This window comes from Ambystoma mexicanum, chromosome 7p (genome assembly GCF_040938575.1).
Source record: "Ambystoma mexicanum isolate Mex_15411 chromosome 7p, UKY_AmexF1_1, whole genome shotgun sequence".
NCBI lineage: Eukaryota > Metazoa > Chordata > Amphibia > Caudata > Ambystomatidae > Ambystoma > Ambystoma mexicanum.
Window position 1 is genome coordinate 648,792,306 of NC_090939.1, and position 18,923 is coordinate 648,811,228.

At 48.6% G+C, this 18,923-nt stretch overlaps 1 protein-coding gene across 4 annotated transcripts in view; it reads right to left on the reverse strand.

Annotated features, from left to right (window-relative positions):
• The window catches only part of REV1 (REV1 DNA directed polymerase), a 1,193,441-nt gene that overhangs the window by 678,058 nt on the left and 496,460 nt on the right, over positions 1 to 18,923 (reverse strand). For all 4 annotated transcript variants that reach the window (XM_069636691.1, XM_069636693.1, XM_069636692.1 and 1 more), the window contains 2 exons: positions 18,451 to 18,605; positions 16,343 to 16,462 (listed from right to left, as the gene is read on the reverse strand). In XM_069636691.1, coding sequence (XP_069492792.1) covers positions 16,343 to 16,462; positions 18,451 to 18,605 — 275 coding nt within the window. The remainder of the gene's footprint in view (positions 1 to 16,342; positions 16,463 to 18,450; positions 18,606 to 18,923) is intronic.

The window sequence follows — 18,923 nt, forward strand, 5'->3', positions numbered from 1 at the left end:
AGCTTTATGCTTGCATTTGACCATTCACCTGGAGATAGCATTTTTAGAAATGTGGTCTTCTTCTCTACCCGGTGCTATGGAAACAGTTGGCCTGTTTTCCTTAGCGTTTATTTTGTCTTGTTTATGTAGTATAGAACTGCCCTCCTCACATCTAATGTATGGAGGCTTTTTTCGGCTGAGTTAGATGGAGCTTGTAAAAAAAAGTAGGAAGTTCAATGTACTGGTTGACATGAAACTTGGATATGAATTTTGGTGCAAACCTAGGATGTGTCCCGAGGACCACCTTGTCCTTGTGAATTACAATGAACGGGTCTTGTACAGACAAGGCTTGTAGCTCACTTACTCGTCTTATGGAGGGGCAGCTACAAAAAAAGGCAGTCTTGTAGGTTAAGTGTTTTAGGCTGGCCTTGTGCATGGGCTCGAAGGGAGGACCCATGAGCTTTGAAAGTAGAACATTAAGGTCCCAACTTGGTGGAGGGCTGGAGATGGGAGGGTATACCCTCTTTACTCCCTCTATGAAAGCCGGTTTATAGTCAATGCATCGAAATTGATGCATCGACATACCAACGCATCAAAAAGATGCAGACTATAAAAGCGTTGACAGGCCATAGCGTCGTTTCAGCACTGGACAGCTCCATGTAATGTTTTAACGTTACAAAAAAATGCTATCTTTTACATGTAAAAGTGCCTTTCCATCTAAACCAGTCCATCGAAAATATAAATGGACTGGTTTCAATGGAAATCGCTTTTACATGTAAAAGATAGCATTTCTTTGTAACGTTAAAACGTTACATGGAGCTGTCCAGTGCTGAAATTTCCCCGCCGCCAGGCCCCTCAACCCCCATGAAAACCCCCCTCTTACCCTAACCCTAACCCCAATCTAACCCCAACACTAACCCAAACCCTAACTCTAATGTAAACTTTAATCTAACCCTAACCCAAACCCAAACCCCCAACCCAAACCCCCAACCCAAACCCCCAACCCAAACCCCCAACCCAAACCCCCAACCCTAGCCCCAACCCTAGCCCCAACCCTAGCCCCAACCCTAGCCCTAGCCCCAACCCTAGCCCTAGCCCCAACCCTAGCCCCAACCCTAACCCTAGCCCCAACCCTAACCCTAACCCTAGCCCCAACCCTAACCCCAACCCTAACCCCTAACCCTAATCTAACCCACAGTTTTATATTACTAATTTCGATGGATCCATCGAATTATATTCAACTAAATGGACATCCGATGGAATGGTATTTTGTTGCTTATAATTCAATGGTATGGTCTTCGATGCATTAGTATTCGATGGATTGACCAGATACCATGAAAGCCTTGATAACAGGGACTTTCCACCAAGATATCCTGTTTTGGTAGATGGTGTACACGGACAATGCAGCCAGGTGTACTTTAATAGAGTTAAATACTAGGCCAGTCTCTAGTAGATAAAGCATGTAATGTAGAATGTTTGAAGCCGAGCATTCAATTGGGTTTAAGGATTGTGCTCTGTACCAGATGACAAACCTTTTCCACTTGTTAAAGTGTTTTGGGTTTACTTGCCTCTTTAAGGATGTCCATACATCTTTGAGGAGGGTTTAGGTGCCCAAACTCCATCGCTTCAGGAGCCAAGCTGCCAAGTACATAGATTGAGGATGTGGATGGAGTGTTGCCCCTGGTGCTGGTACAGCATGTTGAAGGGGCACGTAAGTTTGATTGGTTTGCACGTTGCTAGTTTGAATAGGTATGGAAACCATGGTTGCCTTGCCCAAATTGGAGCGATCAGGATTAGAGTGACTTGTTCCTGGTACATCTTGTGCACGATCCTGCTGAGGAGTGGTGTTGGTGAAAGAGCATAAGCACATTTCCCCGACCAACTGATCCACAGGGCGTTACTCTTGGATCCTGGTTAGGGAAACCTGGATGTGAAGTCTGCGCAATGGGCGTTTAGGCTTGTGGCAAATAAGTCTATATGAGGATGACCCCACAGGGAGAAGATTTTGTGTAAAATATTTCTGTTGATTTGCCACTCGTGTTCCTCAGGTAGAGGATTTCTCCTCAGAAAGTCTGCTAAAGTATGGATTTCCCCTGGAACATGTTAAGAGAGTAGAAACATGTTCCGCTTAAGTGCCCACTTCCGAATTCTCTGGGATAGCTTGGACAGATTTGGAGAATGTGTCTCCCCTGCTTGTTTATGTAAAACATGGCAGTGGGTGCTGTCTGTGAGGACTTGCACTGTTTGACCAGCTAGTTGCTGCTGAAAAGCCTGCATAGCTTGGAGAACTGCTAAAAGTTCTAGTAGGCTGATGAGGTTTTGGGCTGTGGTGTGCGACGACTGGCCGTGAGCTGTGCGGTGAAGGTAGTGGGCTCCCCAACTGGAGGTTGTGGAATCGGTAGTTCATATCGCTAGAACTGGTGGATTCCAAAAGGGTTTTAACTTTAATAGATTGTCCTTGGACCACCAGCGAAGAGCTTGTACCAGGGTTAGCGAGAAAAACACTAGATCGTCCCACTGACAGCTTGCCCAAGACCATTGTTTTGCTAACCATTCTTGCATTGGGCGCATGCGCAGGTGCGTTTGTGGGATCAGGTAAATACACGAGGCCATCATCCCAAGCAGGCGCAATGCATTGCGTACTGTTATCTGGCGACCGGCTAGAGAGTGAGGTACTTGCAACAGCATGTTTTGTACCCTGTCGTTTGAGGGGAAGAGAGTATTACTCTGCGACTACCACTAGATGTCGACCTATGCAAAGCATGTGATCTATGCAGATCCACAAGCCGGTAGCGGCCCTGTAGTTATGGGTAACTTTCTCACCTCACCCCATAGGAAGAGCACTTTTTGGGCGGCTTATAAAACTTTGCTCCGCCGTGGACGAATCCTTACCATAATTTGCAAACACAGTATGGCCCCATCAGATTGATTCTGTGAAGTTTAGCAAGGTTTTGTCAAGGGGGAGCAAATTTATAGGGGGGGTCCCAAAATTTCTGTTTTTTCAATAGACGCAATGGAAAAAAATTTTGCTCATGTCTACAGCCCAAACAGCTGAACGGATTTTCACCAAATCTGCGGCAGGAGCAGCGGCTTGGTCCCAAAAGCATGCTTTTGTAAATTTGGTGTAAATCCGTCCAGTAGTTCTTTTTAAAAGGCCCAAAAGTAGGTAAAAAAAAATAGGTGATATCTGGGTTCGGTACGCGGACTCACTTCCCTGTTCTGTCCGCGGACAGGCATCCAATTGGCCTTGAGGGCGACATGATGTCTGCAGACATCGGCCGCGCCCACTGATTGGATGGTGAAAAGCATGAAGTACATCAGATTTTTGGAAATGCCCACCATGTTGGATTCGCGGTCAAACCGCCGTTGTCCGCGAACATTAGGGTAAAAACATACTAAAAAAACACAACATTGAACTGGGAGTTAGCAATTCCACAAGGAGTGAAGGTCTGGAGGGCGGCTCACTGATGCAGGAGGGGAGCGTCACCCCCAGGCCCCCGAAGAGAACGGAGGCGGCAACCGGTGGAGATAAAGGTACATCAGAGAAAACCTCAGGACATACCAAGTGGCAGAGAACATCCCGCCTGCGGCAGTGAAGGATGGCGTTTCGGCGACCGAAGGCTGCATTAGGTGTGTGGACAATCTGGCAAAGGGGCAGCAGACGACTGAAGAGAGGAGCTGATATGGGGTACACCGGTGCGCAAACGAGACCACCTCTGTGGTAGGCGCTCCCGAATCACTGCAGTCAAGGAGGCGGGGAGAGGCGCCGCGAAGTGAGGAGGCTAATCCAGGGCAGCTCAGGCAGGGCTAAAGAGGCTAAGCAGGCGGCGGGGCTGCTCCGCACCGGGCAACGGACGGAGGTCTTCCCCGGGCTCAAGACCAGCAGAAGGGGCCAGCGAGGTGGCCTAAATGACAGGCGCTCCCCCGCACCCTCAGGCGAGGAGGCGGAGTGTGAGGCGCAACAAAGGAAAGAGCACCAGCCAGGTCTGCCAAAGCGGGCCGGCCGCTCCTGGCCCGAGGGCACTGCGTGTCCTGCTGGGTCTGGGGGAGAGGAAGTGAGAGGAGGACCTGGACTGGTGCGCAGCGAGTGACAACAGGCCCAGTGGAGTTGGGATCTCCTAGTAAAGAGGGCAGTGAATCCCCGACGGCAGAAGAGGAGGGAGAGGAAATACTAGGCCCAACGTCGCTGAGAAGGAAGGAATGTCGAAAACAAGGGAAAAGACTCTCAGACCCCAGCGAAAGGGGGCAAGAAGGCATGTGAGGGACAAATCCAGAAGCTCTAGAGGAAGGAGGGAGAGGCGCCCCAGGCGTCAGACTGGGGGGAGGATAGAAGTGATGGTAGGACTTTATAAACCTATCCCCTTGGCATACAGAGCCCCAACTAGGTAAGTATTGCCATGATACACAGTACCTTAGGAATAATGAAGTTGCAGCTTGACGCCTTCGTGATGCAGCAGCAGTGGATCCGGTCTCCTGTTCCTTGCTCGTGGTGACGAAAGGAGGGACTCTGGAAGGGATTTCACAGCAGCAAACGAGAGGGGGGCTCCCAGCAAAGGATTCTTCATGCTCCAACGCAGGCCTGTGGTTTTGGTGCCTTTTCACAGACTCCAATGTAGAATGGATCTCGTCCGATTGATTCTTCTCACTTGCTCAGTCGTGCACTCTGGAGAGGGTACTTTAGGAGGGGTCTCTTTCTTCTGGAGTTCCAGAACGCATCCGCCAAAGATCCGGGAGAGTTTGTTCATGGCAAGATGATACACTGCACTCAGGCTCCCAGGGTATTGGCGGTTTGCAGCCCAGGAAGGTTGCAGCTCGTCGTGGGGTGGCTTAAATTGATGGTCATCTTGGGACTGATAATGCCCACCAGTCCAATCTGTCGATTTGAAAACAGGATCAGGACAGCAGCGGCACTTCAGCAGACATCTCTGGTTGCTGGAAGGTGATGCAGGCGTCGTCTTCAGTCCTTCTGTTCCAGTGGTCGACTTGTCTTTTGCCTCAGGATCCTTGCCCTTTTATCCAGGAACCCAGCCAACTAACAGTCATGCAACACTGCAAACCTTGGGGTGGCTGTCCATTCAGGACAGCCAGCCTTCCATTTGGAACTGGTACCAGGCTGGCATGCCAGAAGACAAAGAACAGCAGAGTTTCAGACTCCTCCCATGCTTCCTATCCTCGTAAACACACTGGAGCCTCAGCAGGCTTCATAAAGTATTCCTGCCAAAAACAAAAGTCAAACCAGGACCTGCCCCACCCAGGAGGAGGACCAGGAAAGGACAAGAACACAGGAAATGGCAAATAAATGAAAGAAGCCTCGATTTTTGGTCATTGGTGACCCTTCTGTGTATTACCGCAGCTGTGAACACAGCCATGTTAGGACAAATACACAAATGTCAGTAGTACACACCCACTGCCACCAGCCATTCAGGTATGCTTGTCACTGTAACATCATTGTTACAGGAGCAGTGTAACCCCTCAGCACTCCACCTAAGGTGGTGTGTGCTGATTTCACAAAGGAAAATGGAAGAAGGATAACAAGTATCCCTCTACCCTTGGGAACAGCAGTTCTCACAATTAAAATAAAAGAATATAAAAAAGAAAGCCCAAAGGGCTCCCAGCAACACTGGACAAAAGGTGCTGTATGCTGCAAAAGTGAATCACAGATACCTTAGAAAAATATGGAGGGAAGCCTGACTTCATAAAATAAAGTAAAAACATAATGAACAGGGGCTCCATCATGGTCAGAGCAAAAAGAATGAATGAGTGGCAAAAAAAAAAAAAACACTCATTCAAGAGAGCAGAAAAAGTCCCAGGAGTCCAGCAAAAGTGCTGAGGGTCTTACAGGTAGAAGACAGTTGACATACATTTGAAAACTCTCCCCAACACAAGATCCTTGCCCAAGCAATACGGACAAATATGGTGCGGATCCGTGACTGAGACTTGCCGGCGCAAACTGCGCACAGCTTGAAGCCCGAGGCCTTGGACGTAGTAGGCATTGCGTTCTTAGAAAGCAGTGGGGCGCAGCATCGCTATATATAATGGCCCCCTCTTCTTACCTGGCTTGGAGCATAGAGGCGCTCGACAGAGTCGATGCGGAGCTACGCCCCCTGGCGGCAGAAAGGTTCCCAGAGAATAGAGAATAGCTGCGCTGGGATAGGGCTATCATAGATGAGGAATCAGAGGGAAGAAGGAGTCAATTCGAAGAAAACGTTCACTTTAAAAAAGAAAACAGTAAAAAAGTAACCGCTGCCAGCAGCACATCCTGGACATATCATGCAAATAACCACAAAGTTTCTATGCCGTATTTCACAGAAGGTGATTTTAGCAGGGGGAAAACTGAATTTTACTGTGGAGAACAAAGTTCTCCGGCACTGATAGCCTTAGGGATTAATCAGTACTAACAAAACAGATGAGCTTCATAAAGCAATGGAAGCAAAAGGTCTTCACTTACCTCCAAAACTCAGGAAAGGTTCAACACAATAGCAAAAATGAGGGTGTCTCATTCATGTCCATGGATGGAAAGCAGCAAAAAGAAAAACGTTCCTAACAGATAAAGACGTACATATTTATAGACACAACCTAGTCATGCAATTACAAAGCTTAGTGCATCTGCGCTAAGCAGAGCATCTTAAAACGCTCATTTCAGAAGAGCTTCTTGAAGATAGTCAGATCGGGAATGTGTCTGAGCCCTCCCTCCTTCTTGAATACAAGGAAGTATTGGGAATACCACACGCTCCCGAATTCTCCTGTTATAACAACTCCACCACTCTCCTCAGCAGTGCCAAGGCATTTCAAGACGTATGGGCGGTTTTGTAGAGGCAAAGGCAATATAGGGTGGTTTTGAAGGGTTCTGACAAGAATGGGAGGCTGTATCCATGGTCAACAATCTGTAAGAACCATCTATAGTCATCTGATGCCATGCCCTTTTGTGGAGTTTAATCCTGCTCCCCACTGCCCCTTCCACAAGAGACTTGTGATGACATTGTAAGGGAATATATTGGAAAGGTTTTGCAGCAGAGGTGCCTTATGGCAGGTGCCACAGATTTGTTAAAGCTGCTATCCCTAGAGGATGAGAAAGCTTTCCTCGTTGGTTGAGTCTAGTGCTGCTGGGGGAAAGAGCACCCCTTCACAGGAAATTAGTAAGCTAAAGTTCTGATGAGCAGCCAGGCTTATCTCAAGAGGGGAAATGTAAGCTGTAGTGAGGTTACACAAAGATTCACAGTTACAGGTATTCAAGTAAACTCTTACACTCAAGGTTTCTTGCATGAACAATTATTAATTTATTTATCAGCCAGTTATAAAGCATTCTTCAGAAGGGAGCAATACACTAGTAACACAAAAATATACTTCGATACTGTACACTTTGAGTTTCTGAATCAGACAAGACCCTTTTGGGATGGCCCACAGGCACAACCTACACCCACAAGTGACTTTAGTAACAAGGGTGCCTTTGACATAATCTTACTGTTGGCATTCAGAACACTTTTAAAAGTTGGTAAAAGGCAAAGGTTATCAGAACAAAAATATTCTTAAGCAGTGCAGATACTTTCAAAGTTCACTAGAAGAGTCATTCAATTCAATAGGCTAAGCCACACTCAATGGGCAAAAAGTCTTGGATAGGATAAAGCACTTCCGGTAAGTAAATGGAAAAGTCTTTGCACAAGTTCTTAAGAGTCTTTGAAGAAAAGAAGAATCAAATGAAGGGCCAAAAGCTAATTAGACTTGCGAGTTGTGGAAGTTACAAAAACTTCTACAGTGATAGGTAAGTACTCTCAGGCTTGGTTACAGTACCTTGGTAAAGAAGAAAAGATGCAGCTGATGACTTCTGTTCCAGGGCAGCTCTGCAGATCTCGCTGTTCCTGGGCCTCAGTTGTGGGGACAAGAGGGAGAACATCAGGGGACTCCTGCACTGCACTGGGACTGTCGAAAAACCGCAACCGGCAAACTTCACTTTCGGTGGCTGTTTCGCGTTTCAGCTACAGCAACAACGCGGTTCCTGGCTGTCAAGGTGGACTGTCCTTGCTTTTGGGGTCCCGCACTCGGCGGAGGTGGCTCAGGCTTGGTCAGTCCTACTTCGGGGAAGTCTCGAGGATCTTCCAAAAGCTTTAGGCCAGCTTAAAAGTAACGCACACAACCTGGTGTCCCTTTCCCTGGCTATACGTTTTCCTGCAGCAACTCTGAGGAAATTCAACCAGCTCAGAGATGGGTGTTGAGGTGGCTTACTTTCGAGTAAATTGGCCACACCAACTCAAAGGGAGAAGTCGTCCTTGCAGGGGCTTCTCTGTCGATGCAAAATTGGCGTTTCGGCACTGCAGCAGGACTTCACCGGGCAAACCAACGGTCCAGGAGTTGTAGCAGGCGTCCTCTTCAAGCTCTTCTGCGGTTCCTTCGTCCAGTGTTCCACTCTGCCTTCCAATGCAAAAGACTCGCCTTTTATTCAGTTCTCTCCCATTCATTCCAGCCTAGCTGTCACTCACCCAGCAGCGTGGCTGTCCTTGCTGGTCAGCCAGCCAGCCAGCCAATCACCACAGAGTGCATTTGGGTCTCCTAGGAAACTAAGCACAGGGAGTTTCGGGCACCTCCCTCACTTCCTGGCTACCCCAGACAATCTGGAGCCAGAGGCGGGTTTCACTCCTGAAGCCCGCCAAAGGCGAAATGAACAAAGACCAAACCTGGTTTGGCACGCAGAGAAACTATCTAGAAGGACCTTTTCACAAAAAAACTGGCAAAAGAAGAAGACCGGGGACCATTTTGATAAAGATGGCTCGACGCCATTTTGAAAAAGATGGCTCGAGCGGTTAGCTTTACCGGATCCACGAACGGTTGCGGTAAATGCAAAACATGGTAGTTCGGAACGAAACCACTGCCACCAGCCATTCAAATGAGGAAAGGGTAACATAAAACATGTTACACAAGAAACTAGACAAAGGGGATACTAAGTAACCCCTCCAGCACTCTATTGGAAGATAGGGTGTGCTGGGTCTAGAAAGTTACAATGCTAAGTAAAGTCAGTTTCACTTTACTGCTCTGGGAAACAGTAGCTCATCCCAGAGAAGGTATTTAAACCATGGGAAATCTGGAAGACTTCCCTGTGTCACTGCACTAAAGATACTTTGTCACAATTGTAAAAGATGATGCCTATGGAGTTTGTCAGACACCATAACCAAAAGAAATCCAGAGGTAAAATTCACATTAAAACACATAAGAGAGTGGGAAAAAGGGCGACACACTCTCCAGGTTAAAAAATAATCAAGACCTCAAAATCCAGTAAAGTTGCTGGGGATCTCTAAGGTGAAGGGAATTAGCACATTTCTGAGAATTCTCCCTAACACCAATAGAAAGAGTGGGTCAGAGGGGTCAACTATGTGTTTCCGAGCAAGGTCTTTGTGCACAGTGGAACATGAAGCTGGTCTGCTCCATATGTGCATTGATCTGACAATTAAGGCTCAGCTAAAGGGCAATAACGGATCTCTGTGGGTTTTTGGTTCAAGGATGTCAGTTATGGTCCTGACATCCTCAAATGGAGCAAGCATTCCTAATGTACAATTTCCAAAGTACGCCACCATGGTCTTCATAGGTACCATGCTGAATTCGGAGTCAGGCGATGTGATGAGCACACTGGCTTCCAAAAGGTATCTCTGGAATTGCATGAGAGACTATTCTGACTGCTCCTCAAGCTGAAGCTCTTCTGGGATTTTCAACGGATGAGCCTATTTTAAAGGAAAGAGACATATCATTAGACTAATCATTGGACTAAAAAATGTCTGCAAACCTTTGTATTTCAGCGCGTCCACGTCTTGACTATGATATCTGTCATCGTCGCCGTTCTCTATCTTAAACTTTCAAATTTACTTCTGATGCGGATCTTATGCCGATGGCAGCAGCCACAGTGTCTCCAGAGGAGCTGTAATGGTGAGGTCCACCCAGATTGGTGCCAACAAAGCCACGGCTGAGTCTGGCACTGACAGCAAAACACAAACTGAAGTCTCCAGCGCTGGACGAATCGACAAAGCCAAGGAGGTTCAATCCTTCGCTTTGATGACTTCAAAGTTTCTGGTTCCTTACATGGCTTAAAGCCCTTAGGCAAAGGAGAGTAGAATTTCTGTACAGCTGAGCGGTCTGTAAAGGGAGCAGAGCAGTAGGGACAGTGCATGCCACAGGAGACTGGTCAGAAACCTCACCCATAGCTTTTCTGTAGGTCTTCGACTCTTCTGGAGAAGAGGTGAAAGTAGCACAGGCAGGGCTTCCGACGGACCTGCTGTGCATCATCATCACTATGGGCATGGTGTCTGGAACGGCTGTTCTTATCGCGAAACGAAGAAAAGTGCTTATGCTCCGGTTAGGATTCTTCTGGGATAGACTTTGCACAAGCGTGAGTCACCAAGGCAGATTTATCTGGCCTGGAGACCTTGTTTGTGTGTAGTGAAAGTCACACCATGCACTCCGCACAACCTTAGGATGCATACCCTGACAGGACCTGCAATCCTAGGTGGTGTGGTCTTTTAATGAACAGAAATAGCAGGAGTTTTGCAGGACCTTCACAGAGTGCTGGAATTGGAACACACCTTAAAAACTTGTTTTATATACAACGTCGAAAAAAGTAAGTGTCGAGTGCACAGAGAAAAACATTCCTATGAATGACAGAGGGAAAAGGAATTGAGGAAAAGAAGTTACTTTCTTACCTGGTAACGTTCTTTCGATGGGATGGTCCGGCGACGTATTCCATATCTATGACAGGTAATGTCCACAGCTGTGCTGCTACGGAAAAACTTTGGCGTCTGCGTCCTGCGTCGATGACGTCGATGCGGCATCCCCGAGGACCTCCTCCGACAGCCGACGTCACCCGATGTGATAAGTAGGACGCACGACGCTCATAGCCTCAGTTATTGTTTTTTCCCAGAACGTGTGCCACCAGTTTTCTGCCAGTCAGACACACAAGGCCTTGAGGAACGCAAGCTGCAATCGCAAAAGAAATTCTGAAGCGGGGAAGGCAGGGAGGGAGCGATATGGAATACGTCGTCGGACCATCCCATCGAAAGAACGTTACCAGGTAAGAAAGTAACTTGTTCTTCCGAGGGGATTGGGTCCTCCGACGTATTCCATATCTATGACAGAATCCCAAAGCAGTACCAAGCAAGGAGGTGGGAAATAATTTAGAATACAAATTTAGCATGCCCAATCAAATTGCGGAATAGAGAACTGCCTTGCCAAAGGCCAGATCTTGCCCTCTGATGGAATCAAGGGAATAGTGACGTACAAAAGTATGTACTGAAGGCCAGGTGGCTGCATCACAGATGTGACGAATAGGAACTCCCCTCTGCAGGGCAGTAGACGCAGCCACTCCTCTGGTAGAATGGGCCCGCAAGCCAGCCGGAGGGTCCTTACCCGCCAAGCAGTAACACTCGGAGATAGCTAAAATAATCCAACAAGACAAAGTCTGTTTCGTCACAACTTGTCCTAAACGCTTCCCAGCGTAACCAATGAAAAGTTGATCGTCCACTCTGACCCGGGACACGCGCGAAACATAAAAGCTCAACGCTCTCCGAGGATCCAGCATATGGAGCCTCTCCTCTTCCTTACCAGGATGTGGAGGAGGATAGAACGCCGGAAGAACAACCTTCTGGCTCAAATGAAAATCCGAAACCACCTTCGGAAGAAAAGAAGGACGAACTCCAAGGACAACCCTGTCCTTGTGAAACAAAGTGAAGGGTGGCTTAACTGAAAGTGCCTGTAACTCACTCACTCTGCGAGCGGAAGTAACCGCAACCAAAAACACAGTTTTCAGAGTCAACAGCCTCAAAGGGCAAGAATGTAAAGGCTCAAACGGAGCACCCATAAGAAACTTAAGAACAAGGTTCAAATCCCAACCTGGCACCAAAAAAGGTGACAGAGGGAACACATTAGTGAGCCCTTTCAAAAACTGTGAAATTAAAGGAATCTTAAAATAGGAACACTCTTCAGACAAGCGCTTAAAAATGGACAGCGCCGCCAGGTAACCTTTAATTGTCCCCACTTGCAAGCCTCTGTGGGCCAAAGAAAGCAAAAAAGACAAAACCATGGGAATGTCGCTTTCAAAAGGATCCACATTCTGAAATCTGCACCAGTCGCAGAACTTTCTCCAACGGCAACGGTACAGAAACTTAGTTGCCGGCCGCCTGGCCGAGAGCAACACCTCCATCACGTCTTCAGGGAGGTCCCAATCCTTATACCTCAACCTTTCAGAAGACAAGCGTGAAGATTGAGGGATCTGACCTCTGGATGGTGAACCTGACCCCCCTCCCGTGAGAGCAGATCGTCTCGGTAGGAAAGACGACGTGGAGGGCAGATGGACAAGTCTAGAAGGTCCGGGTACCACGTCCTCCGGGCCCACGCCGGAGCAATGAGGATCATCCGGGAACCGAACCTCCGTAACCTCTGCAACACTTGCGGGATGACGGGGACTGGAGGAAACGCGTATAGCAATGGGAATGACCACTCCACCACGAACGCGTCTCCTAAGGCTCCTTTTGGAGGAAATTCTCGCGAGCAAAACCTTTCGCACTTCCGGTTAACACTGGAGGCGAAGAGATCCACTTGAGCGGTCCCCCAAAGGGCGAAGATCTCCAGGAGAATCTCCTGAGCCAGCTCCCACTCGTGAGAGATCGTGCTCTGCCTGCTCAGAGCGTCCGCCGTCTCGTTGTCGTCTCCGGCCAGATGAACTGCCGAGATCGAAACTTCCTGCTGGATGGCCCAGAACTCGAGCTGCATCGCCTCCCTGCACAGCGGAAGTGACCCTGCCCCCCCCCCTTTTTGTTGAGGTAGTGCATGGCCACCGTGTTGTCCGTCAGAATCGGGACACTCTTCCTGCGCACAGTCGGCAGAAAAGCCTTCAGGGCTAGCCTGACGGCCCTCAGCTCCAACAGATTGATATGGAGTCTGGACTCCGACGGAGACCAACGACAGCTGACTGTCAGCTCGTTGGCATGAGCTCCCCATCCCGTGAGGGATGTGTCCGTCACGATCGTCACCGCCGGCCAGGCAGCCAAAATGGGGCACCCTTCATCAGATTGCCCTCGACGGCCCACCACAGAAGGTCCCGGGCAACCGAGGGCGGCACCTGAACAGGGTCCGACAGCCTGCCGGAGGACTGAGACCACTGGAGCTTGAGTGCCCACTGCAAAGATCTCATCCGCAGACGAGCCTCTGGCACCAGAAGAATGCAGGATGGCATGAGGCCGAGCAGTCTCAAGAACTCGGACACTGGGAGAGTCTGGGCAAACTGAAACTTGTGCACCATCTGCTGAATGTGAAGAGCCCTCACCTGAGGAGGAAAACACAGCCCCAGGGACGTGTCGAGCACCGCTCCGATGTACTGGAGCCGCTGCGTTGGTGTCAAATGGGACTTCTTTAAATTGAGGGAGAAGCCCGGCCTGTGAAGGGAGTGGCAGGTGAAGGACAAATGAACCAGGACTTGCTCAGGAGAGCTCCCCTTGATCAACCAATCGTCCAGGTAGGGGTAGACGTGAATCCCCCCTTTCCTGAGATGCGCTGCCACCACCACCATGAGCTTGGTGAAAACCCTCGGGGCGGAGTTCAATCCGAACGGCAGGACCCGAAACTGAAAGTGCGAGTCGCCAACCGCGAACCTCAGGTACTTCTTGTGCTTGGGATGGATCGGCACATGGAAGTAAGCATCCTTGAGGTCGAGAGACACCAACCAGTCCTGAAGTTGAAGGGCCTGGAGGACTTGAGAAAGAGTCACCATCTTGAACTTGTCCTTCCTGAGGAGTTTGTTCAAACCGCGCAAGTCCATGATGGGTCTCAATCCCCAGTCTTTCTTTGAAATCAAAAAATAAGGGGAATACCATCCCTTGTTCCTCTCCGCTACAGACACCAGTTCTATGGCGCCTTTCTCCAGCAGGGCTTGAATTTCCTGCGCAAGGAGCGGATCCGGACTCTTCAAAGAGAGGTTCCCTGGTGGATTGTCGTGAGGCCTCTGCCGAAAAGGAAGACAGTAGCCGTGGGTTATGATCTCCAGAACCCACACATCCGAAGTAATGGCTTGCCACTCTACAAGATGCTGTGCCAGCCTTCCTCCAACCAGCGAACCATGGGACCTGGCCTCATGACTGAGTGGTAGCGGCTGCGGCGTTGCCTGAGGGCAAAGAGGCAACTGCCCGAGCGGCCTTGGCGCCTCGAGTACCTTTGTTTCCACCTCTGGCACTCTTACGATGGCCTCTTTGACTGCCAGCTCCTCTCGCTTTACTGAAGGACGAGTAATAGCGAAATGAACCTCCTTGCTGTCCCCTAGGACGAAAAGGCAGAGGTTGGCGAACTGCAGCGCCCAACGACTTCGCTGCAGCTTTGGAGGTCTGAAACCTCTCAAGGCTCTCGTCAGCCTTGCTGCCAAAAAGGTGTTCACCGTCAAAGGGCATGTTGAGGAGCCGGGACTGCACATCAGGAGCGAACCCAGACTTCCTCAACCACGCAAACCTGCGCATTACGGTGCTCGCCGCCATGGACCGGCTGACACAATCCGCCAAGTCCAAACCCGACTGAACGGCCTCACACATGGCATCCTTACCATCCTGAACCATAGCAAGGAAACCATCCCGTTCTTCCCCTTCAGGAATATGATCAGCCGCTAATGCAACACAGTTCCACAGAGTGTGTGTGAAACGAGACAAGGCACATATGGAGTTGGCCGCCTGAAGCGCCATACCCCCAGAAGAAAACACTTTCTTCGCCCAGTCGTCAAAATGTTTGTCGTCCCTATCCGGAGGGATGGTAGGATACGACGCCTGCTTCGCCGGGGCCGTAGCCGCCTGCACCACCAAACTCTCCGGGGTGGGGTGCCTGGACAAGTAGCAGGGGTTGCTACTGGCTGGACGGTATTTTCGCGACAAAGACTTGCCCACTGCCGGGAGACTCTCCGGAGCAGTCCAAGACGCCGCCACCCTTCTCTGCAAAGCCATATGAAAAGGCAAAACCGGGTCAGTGGGTGGACCGAGATCAAGGATGTCCGTGAGATCATCCTGAACTAACTCCCCCTGGGGGAGTTGACCAACCCAAGTACTCGGTAACCCGAGACATAAGGCGCCGATATGACGAATCGGCATGAGTGCCAGGCTCCGGCCGACAAAACTCCACCTCTGGAGAGGTGTCCAGTCCACTGGCATCATGCAGCGACTGCCTCAGGTCATCAAACTGACTATGGCCCGAGATAAGGTCATCTGGAACCGTAACCGGAACCATGCCGCCATCAGAGCCTTCATCACCCTCTGAAATGTACTCCAGGCGGGGAGAGGAAGACCTCTGTGGACCAAAGCAGTGCCGGACCTTAGCCATAGCCTTTTTCCAGAATCGCTAGCATCTGCTTCCCGAAGGAAGCCCATTCCTCCGGTGTCGCTTGCATGGAGGGATAAGCGACCCGCCGACGGCGGAGTCCTCGGAAGAGGACGGGGAAGGCGACCTATGCCGGCGCTTCCTGGAATGCCTAGAAGAGGCGGAGGAGTGGCGAGACTGATTCCTGGAAGGAGACCCACCGGACTTCCGACGACGACGCGGAGAGTCACCCCTTGAGTCATCGGTCGAAAGCCCCGCAGACCTCGACTTCCGGGGCTTAGACACCCGGCCTACCGACAGTTTCTTCTTGCGTTCCCGCAAGGCCTTCGCAGTGAGCGACTGGCAGTCGACACAGTCGTCCATATCATGGGCCTCCCCGAGGCACCAGAGGCAGGCGTCGTGCGAGTCCGTGACCGACATCTTGGACCCACAGTCCCCGCAGTTCTTGAAGCCCGGACGCGGGGTCGAAGATGAGAAAGACATCGCCACAAACAGGTCTTCACACCAACCGAACAGGTTCAACGAACCGAGATTAGAAAACAGCAACTCCAACGAGTCGAGGCGTACCGAGATTCACGAAGCGAACACGTTCGCGGAAAAAACGGAACTGAGGCTATGGGCGTCATGCGTCCTTACTTATCACATCGGGTGACGTCGGCCGTCGGAGGAGGTCCTCGGGGACGGCGCATTGACGTCATCGACGCAGGACGCAGACGCCAAAGATTTTCCAAAGCAGCACAGCTGTGGACATTACCGGTCATAGATATGGAATACGTCGGAGGACCCAATCCCCTCGAATGGTGCCGATGGCTTTGAGAATATGTATTGGTGAGAAAACTTCCCAGAGCAGACTGCATCTGTATGGGATTTCAGAAGATGAGGAATCTGTGGGAGGAATGTATCCATTAGAAATGCTATGTTTCGACATTTTCTCCTTACTAGGGATTACACTTTTTACTGAATGCTACTAGGTGCAGCAACATTAAACCACTACAAAAAGCAATCTACAATTGAAATGAATGTAAATAAAAAAAGGGTATACCTGGAAGGTTATTCACTAGTTGTTCCCTTATAAATTCATCCACTTCATCTGGTTTTAAATGATACTGCCCATCCGGTTTTGCTTTACGAGTTGCCATTCTGGCCAGCAAAATATTAGTACCTGAGGCAATAAAGAAACATGTATTTCTAATTGTAAACCCATAACAAGATACATAATCACTTTTTACTGGATAAAATGTACTTGCCATTAGTTAATGTTGTTGGATTTTGTAGGGTGCAGGTTATATATCTGGCAATGTATTGCATTAAACAGGCAAAAATAAAGTAAATAGTTCCTTAAACTCAGATTCAGCATTAAAGTAGTGTTGGACCCGGTCCCAGCATTCTCCATCATTGGACAGCTGTCCAAAGAGGTCATGAGATGAGAGCGAACAAAATCTGCCCCATTATAGATCATTGTGTAAACTTTAACTACATTTAGCACCCCGTGAAAATGGATAGCCAATCAGCTGCTGAGCAACTCTGGTCTTATATTATGATCAAATCCAGCGTTCCATGCAGCTGGATATTGCGTTCCCAGGCTTTGCTGTTTGGAGTTGTTCACCTACGCTCCACCCTCTCCCTGCTCCCTCCTACTGCCCTCATGTTCCCTTCCCTTTTAACCCTGGGGAAACACTGCTCTACTGCTTCCCCCAGCATCATGCCCGACGCCGCTCTGAACTTCACCCCAATGTCTTATGTGCAGCCCTCAGTAATGAAAGCGAGGCTCAGCTTGGAGTCACCCCACATTTCGTCCGCATGGTGGGCATTCTTATTTCATGTTACATTGACTCAACATGCAGAATGCTTGGTGTGGCATTTTTCATTACTTTAAACTTCCCCTTAGCATCTCAGGGATTTGCCAAGGGATGCTAATGGAAATAATGCCACATTCTAGGGACATCCACAAGGTGAACAAGTCCCTTAGCCTGTGTTTTGCTTCACTCGTGCCTTTAATTAGGGCAGAGTTGCCACGCAGTAGTGGCTCTCATAATGCAGTATTACTGTTCAATAAGAAGTTATTAGCATTAATGACTTCCTTTCAGCCAATCAGAATGCTTGAAAGGTACTTGCTAACAACTGGGATTAATCTCATTTTGACTTTTAGCAACAGCCTGAAAAGTAGCAGTCAACATCGTCTTCATAGTCCATACAAAGATACCTTCACAACAATGGAAAGTAACTTGATTTGCTGAAACCATTTGCTTCAAAATATTTGTCAATTCCACAGCAGACCGTTGGTAGAGAAGATCCCCCCAAAAATACTGCCATAGCTGTGCCAGAATGAAGTCACCAACGATTAAGCGGAACACATTATTAAACACCATATTATACTTTGACACAGTCAAATGTTTGTAGAAGGCACAAATGAAAAAGCCCAAAAGGTCAATACAAAGTCTGTCTTCTACAGATGTGATTTTTGGGTACCAGTGATGATGCCTTGCCTGCTTCATGCTGCACATGTGCTTCTTTGGTACAGAATATGTGTAGAGTTGGGCCAACATCTCGAAATGTGGACAAAAAGGAGGATTTCATTTGAATGGACCGTAGCACAAAGTCTCAGCTTTCCTGCCCATGAATGAATTACTTGGTTAGCAAAAGTGCTCAGGTGCCAGCATCACAAGGAATATCTTACCATCACAGACATACTGTAAAGTGTTATGCTTAATACCTAGCAGATGTGCTTTTGATCCTAAACTGCCCCAACATTGCACTCTGCAAAGGAGGGAAAGCAGTACTACATGGCTTATGCCTTTAAAGAACCATTTGATGCATTCATGTTTCCCGTCACTATATACATATGTGCTGTCAGAGCAAGGCTCCAATACATGCTCCATCCTACCAATAACTGCTGTGATGCTTCAGAAGGAAAACTCCTAGTGCTGCTGGTGCGAAAAGACAGGCCCACGACCAATTTAATGCATCACAAGTGCCGTGGGGTGTTTGCATCAGTACAGAGCTGCATAATAGCATTAACAATTTTAAATGCGAGAATTAGCATAGTCATTGCACAATAATATTTGCATTCAAAATGTCTTATGCAAATGAACTGGATTGAGACAAGTGTTGATCAGCCTTTTCATTTAAAGAACACCTGGCAGAACTCACCCAGCCCCACAGAGGCAGCACATTTAGTCTTGTCCTTGATCTCTGCACGGATTGCCCTAGCAACGTCATCAGGAGTCAGCCTGGTATCGGCAAGGATTTCCGCAATATCCACAAGGGCTTCATCACAACTGACTGCTTCAATATCATGGGTATAACTACCAATACAAAATAAAAAGAGTTAAACTAATGCAAAACTAACATGCATTACAAGTACATTACAGGAATTCCCATTTCAAGAACCATAAAAATTCCCGAAATATTGAGCGAGCATTCTTGCGTAGGAAAGTGAGTGTGCTTGTAAAGAAAACTAAACAGATATTGTATCGAACCACAGCACTAGTCTGAAAAGGTTTTGATTGCATTTGTATGCATATATTTTTGTATTTACTGTGTTCATTAAACATTAAGGATGTCATTCCAACATGAAAGGTGCAAATAGGAAACAGAGTTTACAGAGTCAGTCCATGTATAGG